This window comes from Hemicordylus capensis, chromosome 4, assembly GCF_027244095.1.
Source record: "Hemicordylus capensis ecotype Gifberg chromosome 4, rHemCap1.1.pri, whole genome shotgun sequence".
In the NCBI taxonomy this organism is placed as follows: domain Eukaryota; kingdom Metazoa; phylum Chordata; class Lepidosauria; order Squamata; family Cordylidae; genus Hemicordylus; species Hemicordylus capensis.
In genome coordinates, this window is record NC_069660.1 from 104,074,122 (window position 1) to 104,090,139 (window position 16,018).

The 16,018-nt window shown below is 42.5% G+C and overlaps 1 protein-coding gene across 3 annotated transcripts in view; it reads left to right on the forward strand.

Annotated features, from left to right (window-relative positions):
• The window catches only part of AK4 (adenylate kinase 4), a 51,654-nt gene that overhangs the window by 11,227 nt on the left and 24,409 nt on the right, over window positions 1-16,018 (forward strand). For 2 of the 3 annotated variants that reach the window (XM_053249399.1, XM_053249401.1), the window contains exon 3: window positions 11,266-11,385. The exons of the other annotated variant lie outside the window; for it this stretch is intronic. In XM_053249399.1, coding sequence (XP_053105374.1) covers window positions 11,266-11,385 — 120 coding nt within the window. The remainder of the gene's footprint in view (window positions 1-11,265; window positions 11,386-16,018) is intronic. 3 annotated transcript variants of the gene reach the window in all.

A 16,018-nucleotide genomic window follows, 5' to 3' on the forward strand; every position in this document is an offset into this window, starting at 1 on the left:
TTTTCCTCTCCATTAGCTTTGTATTTCTTCTTCTTCTGAAGGAGGACTTTGTTTTTAAGAGCCGAGATACCTTATGTTGTGTTCAGTCATATACACGAAAGGGCTATATTACACCGATTCTGAAAGAATCGCACTGGCTGCTGATGTTTCCGAGCAAAATACAAAGTGCTGATCATTGCTTATAAAGCCCTGTACAGCTTAGCTCCAGGTTATTCAAGAGACGGCCTTGTTTGTCATGAATCTTGCCACTTATTAAGATCATCTGGAGAGGTCTGGTTACAGTTGCCACAGGCTCGTCTGGGGCCGATTCAGGGCCAGGCCTTCTCTGTGGCTGCCCCAGGGTTTTGGAATGCACTCTCTGTCAAAAGAAGAGCTTCTCATTCTCTGATTGCTTTTTAAAAGACTCTTAAGACACCTGTTTTTTTTCAGGCTTTGAATTAAAATTCTAAACTGTTTAATTATGTTTATCCTGTGAAATTATTTTAATTTACTCTTTGTATTTTTTTGTTTTTATTCCATGAAAGTGTTATTTATATTACCCAGAATGTTGGGGGCAATATGCTAAATCATTGTAAACCGCTTAGAGAGCTCTGGCTATAAAGCGGTATATAAATGTAAGTGCTATTGCTAAGTGCTATATTCTATCTATCTATCTATCTATCTAGTAAGCACTTGACCACTTACCCCAACTTCTAGATCACTGGTGCTCTATGAACAAGTGCAGGATTCACTGAAACCTACTTCAGAATTCACTAGGGATGTGCAGGATATCTCCAGCACCTCTAAAAGGGAGGAGAGTATGACTATACCTGCTCCACCGCTGCTCACCTGCACCTTCCTGTTTGGGAGGCTGCCATAGCATGCCAGCAATATTCTCCCCAGGTGCTCATACATGATGACAGCATGCACATGGCCTCCACACATGGTTGCTAACCATGCACATGGCCTCTGCGTATGCACAAAGGCCATGTGTGTGCTGCTGTCAAGCGAGGGCAGCTGGGGAGAGCTGCCCGAACAGGAAGCTGCGGAGAAGCGGCAGAAGAGCTGTATGGATCTGCTCTCCCCCCTCTTAAAGGTGCTGGGGAGGTTGAAAACCAAAGCTAGAGTTACACATCTGCCACTGGACATGTGGAGAGGGCACCCAAGAATATCTTTAATTGTGTATCCTTCAATCTTTATACCAGAGATCAGTCCAGGATAGATGGGAAATGACATTACTTTGTTTGTACTACATTGTGTGTGTGTGTGTGTGTACTTGAAGGCTATAGTTACAAGCTTCACAAACTAAGAAGACAATCCAGAATAAGTCTTAGAAGAAGCATTCTCTCCCATGCAAGGTAAAGGTAAAGTGTGCTGTCAAGTTGATTTTGACTCCTGGCGCCCACAGAGCCCTGTGGTTTTCTTTGGTAGAATACAGAGGGGTTTACCATTGCCTCCTTTAAGCATCTTCCTATATTGCTGCTGCTGGATTTGAACCAGCAACCTTCTGCTTATTAGTCAAGCATTTCCCTGCTGTGTCATTAGGTGGCTTCCTAATGGCTCTCATGCAAGACAGAAGAACAAATGCCTCATCCGTCTGATGTGACTCAAGTATGCCACCTCTCTTCCTGTCCCCTGCCGTTGAAATCTTTCTCACAGATGCAGACTTGATTGACTAAAATGTGGTGGGGGAAAGAGGGAATATTTGCTGCACCTGGGCTGCTTCTCCGACTGTGTGGTCCTCCCCTCTACAGATAACTGATGAAAATTTGTATGATCCAAACAAGATTCCTTTTAATAAAGTGAAATCCCCACTTCAAAGTGAATTAAATCTTAACATTTCAGAAGTATCACTAACCATTTCAGTGCATGCAGCTGCAGTGGAATACAGATATTTGAGGTGGATACCTAACAGTCAACTGAGGATTTGATTATTGGCTGCTTTATTTTTAAAATCTGGCAGAAAATGTTTTAAGGAAAGGCTTAGCTGAGCCATAATGAAAAGTTGAGCTTAAGCAGGATTAGTGGAAAGAACGCAATGCTTTCATGAGAGCCAAATGCTGGTAAAAGCAATGTTGTATGATAACTTTCAAGTGGCTATCTAGTAATGAAGCTGAATCTATACCCAGCTTATGCATCCATGTCTTCATTTATAGTTCAGCAATGAGTTTGGTATATTGCTTTTAATTGCAGTACCTTGTTTTAATGTTGAGTAAACTATGGTGGGGACAGGCTAATATTCATAGTTTACTTGTTGCCTTGATATACACGTGCATCTCTAGTGCTTGCTATTTCAGTTTATTTGTTTGGGCACAATGCTTTTCATGGCAGGTGTTGATTTGTAAGACATAATTAGAAGTGTATACATATAAATTGACCCATTATATTCTCCTGCTAGTAATGAAGGTTTGCCATGGTGAATAGTAATTAGAATTGACAACTGTCCATGTTACAGGTTGAGCCAATAAAGTTCAGAGCTGGGCTGACACAAACTTTCTCGTATTGTTTTTATTGGTATAGAACTGGATTTCTTTATTTGTATCAAATGCAGGTATTCATATTACATTTGAAATGCCTGTGAATTCCAAACTAGGCAGTCCTGAGTCTGATCTGAAGACGCATGCTTCCTTTTTGCCTGTCAGCAAAGGCATAGAGCAGGGATAGGCAACCTTTGCTCTCCAGTGTTGAACTACAACTCGCATAATCTCCATTCACAATAAATTGTAACTGAGGATGATGGGAGTTGTAGTTCAACAACTGTTGGACAAGGTTGCCTCACTCTGGTTAGGGGATGCTGAGTTTGGAGTTCTTGGCAAACATACAGAATCCAGATTATTCAGCTGGGGACTATGGCTGACATCCAGAGCAGCCTAACACGGATGCTTGGAGCATTCCTGCAATGTGTCCTCACTGCAGCACACAAGTGGTCTTGCACAAGTGTGCAAAGACTTTTCAGAGCTTGTCTGTGCTCCAGAAGTGCTCTTAGAAAGAAACACATCTTTGATGGTCAAGCAATGTGGTTCCGACCTAAAAGAGCACTTCTGGACTGCAAGTAAGTTCTAAAAAGTATTCGTGCTTTTGCACAAGACTGCCTGCATTTCACAGCCAACATGCAGCAGCATGGGCATGTTCATGGGGATGTTCAGAGTGCCTGTATTCGACTGATCTGGATTGATGAAGAACAAGTTCTGACTCTTCTCATCGAAACAAGAAACCTTTCCTTCAGTCGTGTAATATAAATGCTTTGGGGAAAGGCAACAAATGGAATTTCCCAAAAACTAGTCTTTCACCTAGTTGAAGAGTTGGGAACTTTTCCATTAAATGCTTGAGTTAATGTGTAAAGATTCTGGTCAGCAGAAAGCATTGTTTAAGCTGCTTGCTCAAGAATATGGAGCTATTTCCTGAACTTGGCAAGAAAGGGTCTGCAAAAGGATGTCTGAATTGGGTTAAAGGTATCTTCACCTTTCAGTATCTGAGCACTGACAGAGCATGCTCTATATTTTAGCTTGTAGGAAAATTACATATGAAAGCCAAGTTGTGTGATATCATGTGATGGCTCTACCTGTAAACAAGTACTGTAGTTGTAAGAATAACTGATGGAACCTACTTTCTACTTGTTTTAACATGGTGGTTTTTATCTAGGATCCCTTCCCATGTGCTGTGAATTTGGTTTGTATTGTAAACAAACATATTATTGGAGGAATATCAAATGCACACACTTGGAAATGGTGATCTCATAAGCTTTCCTCCGTTTGAAAAATAGGCTAAAAATAATTATTCACTTCATCTTCCTCTTCTTTGGGATGAAGTCCACTGAATAAACTGACCCAAGTTTGTGTACCCTTTGACATCTTTGGCTTTTAATACTAGTCTGTATTGGCCTTCCATGAAGAATTGCCTGGCTGAAAGCTGGACAACTTTAAGGACCCAAGAAGATAAGGAAATGTACAGGAGCGTAGCTTTAATTGAGCGGATGGGTTCAAAGAACCCCAAGCTCCAGAGGGCCCCCCAGCTCCACCCCTCCCACTTTTCTTCATTATCTCCCTCACTTTGAGTGGCCTCCGGGGAGATGGGCAAACACGGGTCCCCTCTCCCCTATCTACACCCCTGGAAATGTACCCTGTTTTTCTGACAGATCATGCTTCTCGGCCTGCCAGGTTCTGGCCCACGAAACTGATAAGTAATTGAGAAGTGAAGTACTGTGTATCTGATTAAATAGAACACTAGAACTGTTTGGGAGCACCACTACTCCATCTGACCTGAAGGTGGGAGCCCATTCTCCCCACTATTCACCAGTAATGCCACAGAGTCAGAAAAGCAGGTAGGAATTAAGTTTAGCAGTGTGTGACAGGAAAAACTTAATGGGTTGGACTTGCATGGTGGGAACTAGGATTGTTTCCTTATTAAATGAGAGGATTGCTCCTCTTTTCCCTGGTTGCTGCATGAGTGAAAATTCAATGGCTCTGCAGTGAGTGAATGTCTGTCACACATTTTTAAATAGGAGCCTTGTTCAGATGTATTATAAAATGAAAATGTTACTGATGGGAAGAAATACTCAAGTACAGCATTTCTCTTCTCAAACAGTGTAAGAACAGAGAGCATTAGGGTGGGGCTGCATCAGGGAGGTCCAGGGCTTCAACGTGTGCTCTGGAGATGCTGTATGTGAGTGCAGTTTCCACACTTTATGTGATGCCTCAACTGGGCTCACTCGCTGCCAGAAGTAAAAGTGGAGGCAGGTTCCTTATGGTTAGGAAAGAAGGGAGCTAAAACTGCAGTGTTCCCCCATATCCTGCTCTTCCAGTCTTCACTGCTACTTAGTATGGGGAAAGGTTTGTTTCAAAGAAAAGGCTAGAATTTGAAAACTGAGATAAAGTAAAATAAAGGCACATAAAAATGGTGTCTGAAGAGCTGTTGGTTTTGTTCCCTCCTCAGGGGCCCAGTCCCTTTTTTACTGGCAGTTGCTGTTGCTCTGACAGGCTATAAAATATCCTTTTGAAGTGGGGAGGGGCGGGTGAAGGTCTTGGAAAACTTCCATGGATATTTACTATAGTATGCTTAAAGTTCTTAATATAAATGTATGAATTCGAATGTTTGCTTGTGTTACCTCCAGGGGCATACAACTTCGGCAACAAGGGCTGCAGTCAGAAAGAATGCATTGAAAGTACTTTTGGATGACAAGAGGTAAAACAGGGCTGCACAACGTCCGTCCTCCTACAGATGGTTGCCTACAACTCCCAAAATCCATATTGGGTACTGTGGCTGGACATGATGGAAGTTGTGGTCCAAAAACATCTCGAGGGCTGAGGTTGTGCAGCCCTATGTTTCCTCATAAGTCACCCAAAGGACTTTGAATGGATTCTGACCTACACACCATCAAGGATTTAGAAAATTATTGTTGCTTGGTTAATGTTCAGATGTGAATGGCTTACTGAATCTTGGCTCATGTCTACAAAACAGAGTAAGGTTTTGGTTTTTTTTGAAAAACTTACCACCTTGCTATTAAATAATTGTAATAGGCTTTTAATTTGAATTTGAATTTGTTTTAATTACTGTTTTATGCTATTGTTTTTATTGTGTTTAGTGCATTTAATCTGTGACTTTTATATTGTGTTTAAATTTTGTACACAGCCTAAAGGTAAAGTGTGCTGTCGACTCCTGGCAACCACAGAGCACTGTGGTTGTCTTTGGTAGAATACAGGAGGGGTTTACCATTGCCTCCTCCTGTGCAGTATGAGATGATGCCTTTCAGCATCTTCCTATATTGCTGCTGCCCAATATAGGTGTTTCCCATAGTTTGGGAAACATATCAGTGGGGATTTGAACCGGCAACCTCCGGCTTGCTAGTCAAGTCATTTCCCTGCCATTAGGTGGCTGTACACAGCCTAGAGATGTGTATATATATCAGGCGGTATAAAAATATGATAAATAAATAGTACTTGTTTTCATTCAGAGCAAAAATAAACTGGAAAATTACGTGGTGTTACATGCCCAGACTGTTGAATGTGGGGTGGGGTGGGTGTGGGTGGAGTACTTGGCCTTAGTAACTATTGTATTCTGCCAGTTTATCTTGTGAGGCAGCTTATAGCCACTTATTGTTTCCTTTGGGGTGTGTGTGTATCACTCAGAAGCTAATTTGCATCTTCCTTATCAAAGTGGTTGGAAAAACCTAGCAACCCACCTGTTGAGGAAAGAATTATGTTATTAAGCAAAAGAAGTGTTTCAACCTGTATTTGAAGTTATGGACCTAACAATGAAAGAAGCAGGGGTAAGCAGCGATGTGGCCAAATTCACAGATGATACCAAACTCTTCCGGGTAGTGAAATCCAAAACGGATTGTGAGCAGCTCCAAAAGGATCTCTCCAAACTGGGGGAGTGGGCGACAAAATGGCAAATGCGGTTCAATGTTAGCAAGTGTAAAGTGATGCACATTGGGACGAAAAACCCCAGCTTCAAGTATATGCTGATGGGATCCGAGGTGTCGGTGACTGACCAGGAGAAGGATCTTGGGGTTGTGGTGGACAGCTCGTTGAAAATGTCGACTCAATGTGTGGCAGCTGTGAAAAAGGCCAATTCCATGCTAGGGATCATTAGAAAGGGGATTGAAAATAAAACGGCTAACATTATAATGCCCTTATACAAAACTATGGTGCGACCACACTTGGAGTACTGCATACAATTCTGGTCACTACATCTTAAAAAGGACATTGTTGAAATGGAGAAGGTACAGAAGAGGGCAACCAAGATGATCAGGGGCCTAGAGCACCTTTCTTATGAGGCAAGACTACAACACCTGGGGCTATTTAGTTTAGAAAAAAGACGACTGCGGGGAGACATGATAGAGGTCTATAAAATCATGCATGGTGTGGAGGAAGTGGAAAGAGAGAAATTCTTTTCCCTCTCACACAGCACTAGAACCAGGGGTCACTCCATGAAATTGATTGGCAGGAGGTATAGGACCAACAAACGGAAGTACTTTTTCACACAACGCGTGATCCACTTGTGGAATTCTCTGCCACAGGATGTGTTGACAGCCAACAACCTGGATGGCTTTAAGAGGGGTTTAGATGACTTCATGGAGGAGAGGTCTATCAATGGCTACTAGTCGGAGGGCAAAAGGCCACCTCCAGGCTCAAGGGCAGGATGTCTCTGAGTACCAGTTGCAGGGGAGTAATGGCAGGAGAGAGGGCATGCCCTCAACTCCTGTCTGTGGCTTCCAGCGGCATCTAGTGGGCCACTGTGCGAAACAGGATGCTGGACTAGATGGGCCTTGGGCCTGATCCAGCAGGGCTGTTCTTATGTTCTTATGTACCAGAGGAGAGCTGGTCTTGTGGTAGCAAGCATGACTTGTCCCCTTAGCTAAGCAGAGTCAGCCCTGGTTACATATGAATGGGAGACTAGAAGTGTGAGCACTATAAGATATTCCCTTCAGGGGATGGAGCCTCTCTGGGAAGAACAGAAGGTTCCAAGTTCCCTTTCTGTCTTCTCCAAGATAGGGCTGCAACCTTGGAGAAGCTGCTGCCAGTCTGTGAAGACAATACTGAGCTAGATGGACCAATGGTTTGACTCGGTATATGGTAGCTTCCTATGTTCCTAACCAAGCATTAAGAAGATATGAAATGGTGGAACTGTGTATAGAATTATAATAAAACCTGGGTTGCGGTGTTGGCAACTGTTCGCAACTGTCTTGGCTCCAACTTGCTTTCCACTACCTTTGCTTTTTCCAGACCTCTTCTAGTAGACCCACTGCTTCTTCCCATCTTTTAATTTCCTTGGCTGCCATGTCTTGGTTTTCTGCTCACCTTTTGCTTTTTCTTGAAGACCCTGTCATTTCTATTCCCTCATCCATTGTTCTCAACCTCCTTAGACCTCAGCCTTTCCCAACCCATATTTCTGTCATAGCTTTTTTCCTAAGCCTCTTGTGGTCTAATTTTGTATTTGTTTTCTAAGTATAATAGGCTTCCATTCTAAGGTACTCTGTAAATATGTTTATAAATGCCCTGTTCATATATGCTGATGGCAGACCTCTTCCAATCACTTAACTATTTATTGCTGCAAACTCACTGGAAAAGCCCAGTGCATAAACCTGGCTTGGTAGCTTAAAAAACAGGTACAATTTGTCTTTGGATTGGGCCATGTCAAATTTTCTTTGCATCTAGGAGTCAGCCCCAAAATGCTTGATACTGATTTGAGCCTTTGAGCAAATCAAATTACTTGGGAAGACCCTCAGAAGAAATTAACTGCAGCCGCAAATAAGTTTGGTATTCATAAACTAAAATACTTTCCCCCAGGAAATTAAAGGTAATCATGAGTAAAGAAATTCCTCAGCAGAACACTGTCCCCCTTGTAAGCATGAAAACTATATCCTACTACTGATTGATTCGCCTTGAGGACCAGGACCTCATGATTAGATCAGATCTTAAAGGGTGAATTTCACAGCTCTGCAACTAGGCGATCTAGCCTATCTGAATTGCCCAAAGTAAGTTGTTGCAAGGCTTCATCACTGTCTCTCAGTGATACTCAGATAGACACTTCACTTTAGAAAAGTAACCTTACTCTTCCTTTCTGAATAGGCATAAGTTGGAAGAGGTGTTCAACCCCCATGTCAACTATTCTCAGTCTTTAGGGTATAAAATTCACCCCTCAGAACTAGTATTTTGTACAGCTTCAGCAACAGCTACAGATTCGCCCGTTGTCCACACACAGCTGTTCCTAGGGATTGAAGTCACCCTGATACTTGTTACCTTGACCATCCATTCTGTGCAAATCCCAGGTAGAGTGCTGGAGATGAGTCCTAATGATTGTCAAGCCTGAGAATCTCTAGTTCAAAGAGCTGATGGGGGCCCTTTGATCCCTTTCAAGCCACTTATCTAGCTGCCTAGAGTTCCTTTCTCCAAACAGATCTTCAGTCTCACTGTCCCAGCACAGGCAAGCTGTAAGACAGGTAGATATCACCCCCATCTTGCAACTACCCTATTTAGGACAGGGATTCCCCTTTCCTCCTCCGCCTCTCCTTTCTATCTTATACTAGTACAGCAGAGCCAGGGGCATTGCGAGGTTGTAGTGGGACAAGATTTTAAAATGCCCCCCCCACTTGTCACTGGAGCTCAGCTCATGAAGTAAAGACATCTTAAATGAGGCTGAATAATGGTAACAAAAAGCATATACACACACACACACACACCCCTATGTGCCACAATAGACATCATCCTAAATTATTTTTAAAAAGGTTTTGTGAACTGTGGACGATGCAAGTCATTTAGTGGTATTAGAGAAAGACATGCTGTACTGGTAGCTCCAGGTCTTAACACTCACATCAATTTCGGAGGATGAATACAACTGAAGGACGCCCGGGTGGGTGTGTGGCTGGGAGAGTCAGTCATGTGACTTGCCTCTGGGGTGCCCCCAAGGCAGTGGGCCCCCAGACAACTGTCTCCCCTTGCCCTATTCTAGTTATGCCCCTGAGCAGAGCCCCTTGATCAGGGACTCTTGTTAATGCCATGCAGAGGTGAAGCACTTCTGTGATCAGGAGACCAGCTCTGTTTGGAAGCGTAATGCAGATCCATATTCGTGAATCGGTTTCTCCAACTGTTCTTAAAGTCAACTAAATGCTATAAAAATCTCCACTCTGACCTTGTTTGTTAATAAACTAAAACATAAGGACCAACTTGGGAGAATTGCTTGCTCGTGATAATCATTTCTCTAACCCTAACCCTCCCCCCCTTGAACTAGTGTGCAGTTGCTGGCTGCTGATATGAGTCATCTGGTCTACCTTAATTATAGCTGCATTACATTAACTATTTGCCTATTTCCTCCTTTTCTAACCAGCCTATTCCACTAATTTGCTGTTCCCCGTGTCAGTTAGCTCCCTACCTATCTCAGAAACCATCCCCATGTAGCATTGCCAAGCTAGCAGCTAGGTTAACATCAAGGAGACATGCTAGGAGTCGCACCTCCCAAACCTCTATGCTTGCCCTGTTCATTCCAATTGATATTATACATGTTTGAGTTTAGTATCTCCAATTCCCCACGTTAATCATTTGGTGTGCTAGTATTACAATCATAGACTTACTTTATTGATTCCCCCAAAGGAGCCAGTGTGTTTTGATTGCTTTTTAAATAAAAGTTAAATATTTTGCATTAAAAGCTTGTTCTGGTTTCTATTGCTCGCACATCTGTGCACGGATTAGCCCTTGCTGCAAAGGTCCCATAGTACACACAGGATTTGCCCCACATGTTGTAACTGATCCCTGGCACCAGGGATTTGTCAAGGCTTGTATGTATGTATTTAATTAACATATATTTTTATACCACCCAAAACTTGCATCTCTGGGTGGTTTACAATAAAACAGCACAGATAACAGAAAAAGTTTTTTAAAATTACAACTTAAATTTTAAAACTGTATTTTAACATATTGTTGTAGGATGCCTTTTAGTTTCTTATCCATCTAGGATTATTGAGGACCCCGAAGAGGTCACTTGTGCTCAACCATTCACGCAGGTTCAGAACATGATTTAATGAGACATTTCCAAGCCTTGCGAGTAAGAAAACACAATCTCTAAGAATCTGTAGATTTGGATGTCATGCCTGATTCTGGCATCTTTCTAACCACAACTGAAAGTAGAATTCTTACAGTACTCACATGGGGAGGGGACAGTGCATGTTTCTGTAGCTTAGAGGAGTTTCATGAAGCCAAGGATTAATCTTGGCTCAGTTTAACATCTGAACCACCCAGTGGCTTGTGTTGCAAAACTGAAATCATTTCAGCCCAGTAATTTCAAATCCTTCCTGAGGCTTTCTGGACTTACCTCTTAAAGAGGCAGTACATAGCACTGATGCTGGTACTGCTGAGCAAGTGGTTCTCTTCTTGCTACACATCTGACCTTTGTGTCTGGCAGATATGAGGTGGTTATGCTGAACTTGATGGCATTTTCATTGCTTGGCAATTTAAGCAGAAGAATTAAGTGGCAGGTAGTAGTGGGAACTTGCATAATGCTATAGAAGTGAGTGCAAGTGCTGGTGTATTGTTTGATATTGCCAAAAGGCACTGGAACCTAAAGACTCTTCTGTTCCTTAAAAGAAAGAGGAATTTTGGGAGATTGCTTTGAGTGGGGGAGGTAGTCATAGAGGTTCTAAACCAGAAGGTTACTATTCCTCCCTTCTATTGGTACCTCTCTTTTGCTGGTTGGGTGAAACAGCTGGGTAGATGGGCTTCTCAGAATACACATGGGTGTTTTAAAAGTACTAACGGGATAGTAAAAAGGATCTTGGTTTTTTCCCCTTAACAGATGTCGGTATATTGGCAAAGCAGTATCTTGAGCAAGGCCTTTTGGTGCCAGATCATGTATTTACACTTGTAATGATATCTGAACTGGACAAAATGCAAACCCAGCCTTGGTTACTCGATGGTAAGATTTTAAATTTTTTAAAATACTAATAGACAAAACTTTTGCATCTGTCTGCATTATTACATTGATTTAAATGCATTCTATTTGTGGAAAAGTAATATAACATGAAAATAGTCAAGACTATGTTGAACTAATATTTTTAGCAACTGGTCATGGAGAGTGGTGACAAGTGAAAACATCTTGAGAGCCTCTAAGGACAGAGAATCCATAGTTAAGCATCTGGCAGTGAGAATTCTGAATGTTAAAAACAGATGTGAAAAAATGTAGTGGTTCCTGTCACAAAGAAGCATTTATTTAGAGGCTAAAAAGACAGCAACCCCAAGCCATCTTGTATTGCTCTTGGCTCACTGCAGTGACTTGCTTGAGTCATCTTGGAGTACTAATTGGGACTAGTCCCTCCACTTGCTATTACATGTGCTTTCATTTTGCTTCAAGTGTTCCTTTGTGAAGGGATTGGGATGGTGGGGGTGTTGATGAGATGCCTAGAGCAGTGCTTCCTGAAGAAGGCCAGTGCACAATTATTGTCAAGCAAGCAAACTGATTTTTTTCCTGAAGCAACTATCTTAGTATAGGAAAGCGTGAGATTTTCTCTTGGTAAAAGAATGCTGCTGTAGCAGTATATAATCCTTTGCTTGGTATTCTGTATAATCCAAGGGTCCATTCCCTATTCTCATCCAATCATTATGCATCTTCCGGGTCCTGTATGCATCTTTGCCTATATGTGTTAGACTGATATACCACATTGCAATCTCCTTTGGTATTTCTTGTTTGAGCAAATGCCTTTGTTCCTCGGGAAGCTAGAAACTGCTTGTATCAAAAGGCCCACTTGCTTTTCCTTGTTTTCACACAGGTGTCTGAAAGCCTATTTCTTACTTCATGCCAGCTCCTGGTTGAAACCAGTTTGAGCAATTCCAAATACAGTTTGCCCTCCTTGATTTAAGAGAGGTTTTCTGTATGCTCAAGATCAGAAGTAAATATTCATGAGTATTATACGTCTCCCCCCTCATCTGTTCTCCTTTTAAAATACTCCTTGTAAGTATAACCCTGGAGCTCAAAGTTTCATTAAGACTGATGGCCTGAGATGTATCATGATTGTATTTTGGAGCAGAATGATGACACTGTTTCATCCTCACTATTTCATATTCACCTCCATACTTCTGTACATGGTTTTTGTCCCACTTGTGTACTAAGAATGAAACATGCTTCATTATAGCCCTATACAATTACAAGGCCACACTTCTTCTGTAGTCTTCATTCTTGGCAACTGGATATAGGGCAGGATTGTAGCTGCAGGTGTCCTGGAAGTAAATCTCCCCCATATGGAGATTCCAGATCATCTTGCTGAATATCCATCTTTTCTTTTCTTTTTCTTTTTTTTTGCTGGGGTGGTGGTGGTGGAGTTTAAAGCTCCTCTTACTTTTGGTAATACAAGGGAAATGTGTGTCAGCAGTCTTCAACCCAAACTGCCTGGTAAGAAGCAAATCTGCTCCTAACTTTCCCTGTTCTTGCCAGCTACTGTAATGTTAGAAAGGTAACTGACAAGTATTCAAGAGCTGATAACTTTAGCTTTAATACAGTTACATCGTGCCAAATGTATTAGGATATCCGTATTTCTGGCTGTTCTGCATTTATTCTTTCCCCACCCAAATGGGCCCAAAACAGGGTGGAGTACTTGTGGTATAAAACTGCCTTTTAGAAAAGAAGCCAAATCTAAGTTCTGTATACAGCTATAACAGAGCAGGGTTTCTGTAGCCCTATCGCATATCTCAAATATACAATCTGTGACAGTGTATGCATGTAGAAATCTGTACACACATACAATCATTTACTCATGTTGAGTTCTGAAAAAGCAGTACACTTTTGTCTGTATCCCTGTATTAGAGGGGTTCTGTACCCAAGTCCAATTTTTAAAACACAAAAAAATACATACATGTGTACAGACACAAGTACAAAACACAAAAACGTATACAACATAATGTACAACATAGGCACATGTACAACATAATGACTGAATAGAGCTTGTGTCTTCATGGAATCCAGCGATCCTAGTTCTTGGTTCATTTCTAAAATGTTAGGATCTATTTGCTATGGAAAAAAAATTAGACTTTCAAGGCTTCTGTGGCCATTGCATCCAAATCTGTCTTCAGTTCCTTAGGAACGATTAATAACTGTGGCCTTGACTATCCTTGCAAAAAGTAGTGCTCTGTGTTTGGATTCAGTGTGGCCCAATTCTGAAATGGGCCATTGAAACACGCACAGTTTGAGCATCTTTTCTTGTTCTTCCCAGTGAGGAAAGGGAAGGGAACACAGGTTGCTTGCTTGCTTTCAGCCCTGTTCCCATCAGTACTTAGGGACATGACTAAGCTGTGAGACTCCTTAATCTGCCTTCTGTTACATGAAACAGGGTGTTTTCTGTGTGTTGCTGAAGTGTGACAAGTAGCAACTGGTAGGTGGGAGGAATGGAGGTAGAGCCAAGAAAAATCACTTAGAGCAATTTCATCTGTGTGCTATGAACAGTGGTAGCCATGCTTCCCTTATGATAACTTATATCTGATTTTTTAAAAACAAAATTGCGGGGAGCAAAGACCAGGCTCGTACAGAAATGGTTGATTTCGAAAGCAGGTTTCTGTTCATGCAAATAATTTGACCTGCAACGGATTACCGACCACAATACTGTATTTGGTCTTGCGAAGTCTAATATATGAAATGGCAGTACTAGTTTTTTAGAAACCTGTGGCCCATGAATTCTTTATTTTAATGTTCTAGAATTGAAATTATAACTTTCCCCCTTTGACTCACCTAAAGTAAAGTGTGCCGTCGAGTCGGTGTTGACTCCTGAAGACCACAGAGCCCTGTGGTTTTCTTTTGGTAGAATACAGGAGGGATTTACCATTGCCTCCTCCCGCACAGTATAAAATGGTGCCTTTCAGCATCTTCCTATATCGCTGCTGCAAGCCTCTGGCTTGCTAATCAAGTCATTTTCCCACTGCTCTATTAGGTGGGAAAACTTAAATGGTGGCAGCCCCTTAGTCCTACATTGTTCGTTGAGATTTCCTTCACATATGTGTAGAGGGGAAAGTATCGATCTTATCTGTCACACTAAGATCTATAACCTGTAGGTGGGCAAACCTGGCCCTCCAGCTGTTGTTGAACTACAACTCCCATCTTGTCCAGACATAATTTATTGTTGTTGGGGGTGATAGGAGTTGAGTTTCAACAAGAGCTGGAGGACCAATCTGCCTACTTCTGGTCTATACAATGAAGTTGCTACTTGGTTACTGCTATGGCTCATTCTTTAAGTGACTGAAGCTGATCCTGTTAATTGACATTTAATTTTAGTTATTTTTCCCTTCGATCAACACCTATCTTTAAAATAGCCAGGTGGATATGTTGGAATACAAACCAATGGGTCTAGACAGCACAGCTGCATATATCACAAACATGGTTAGTCAGATAACCCAAACTGAAAACAATAGATATGCTGACACACACACACACACACACACACACACACACACACACACACACACGTATTGTAACTTTCATGTGATAAAGTGCTGGCATATCCCCACCCTCCACAAAATATAACATAGCATGCAAGTTAGATGCTCCGCACTGAGGTTTACATAGGAAGCTGCCTTACATTGAGCGATGCCATTGGTTCATCTTGCCCCATTGTCTACACCAGGCCTGCTCAGCTTAGGCCCCCCAGCTGTTTTTGAACTAAAACTCCCATAATCCCCAGCCACAGTGGCCAATAGCCTGGGATTATGGGAATTGTAGGCCAACGTCTGCAGGAGGGCCGAAGTTGAGCACCCCTGGTCTACACTGATTGGCAGTAGGTCTCCAGGGTTACAGGTAAGATACAGGTACAGCTCTTCCATTCCTCTCTGGAGATGACAGGGGAGTGAATCTGGGATCTGAATGCAGAATGCTCTTGCACTTGTGCACCGCATACCCTAAGGGAAATATCTTGAAATACCTACAGGTAATCTGCCATCCAAATACAAACCAAGGTGGCCCCTGTTTAGCTAAGGAGACAATTCATGCTTGCTACCATCTCTCCTCCCCCACAATGTATGTTCAGGGACATGATTCACATGATTCTTCTCAATAGGGGAGAAAAGGGGAGGGGGAATATGCTAGGGAAACATAGGAAGCTGCCGTATACTGAGTCAGACCATAGGTCCATCTAGCTCAGTATTGTCTACACAGACTGGCAGTGGCTTCTCCAAGGCTGGAGGCAAGAATCTCTCTCAGCCCTCTCTTGGAGATGCCAGGGAAGGAACTTGGAGTCTAGATGCTCTTCCCAGAGCGGCTCCATCCCCTAAGGGGAATATCTTAGTGCTTACACATTGTTTCCCATTCATATGCAACCAGGGCAGACCCTGCTTAGCTAAGAGGACAAGTCATGCTTGCTACCATAGGAGTGTGCACGGTTCGGTCCAGGCACAATAGAAAAGACCGCCGGACCGGTCCGGCAGTCCGGATGGGTGGGGGACTGTTACTTTAACCGGGGTGGTGGTAGTACTTCCCCCCCCCCCCCGCCGCTCTTCCTCCTCCGGCGTTGGTCTTTTGAAAAATCTTCTTGGGGCGGCAGAGTTCCTCCCTGCCGCCCCTGCCCCCGTCGTTG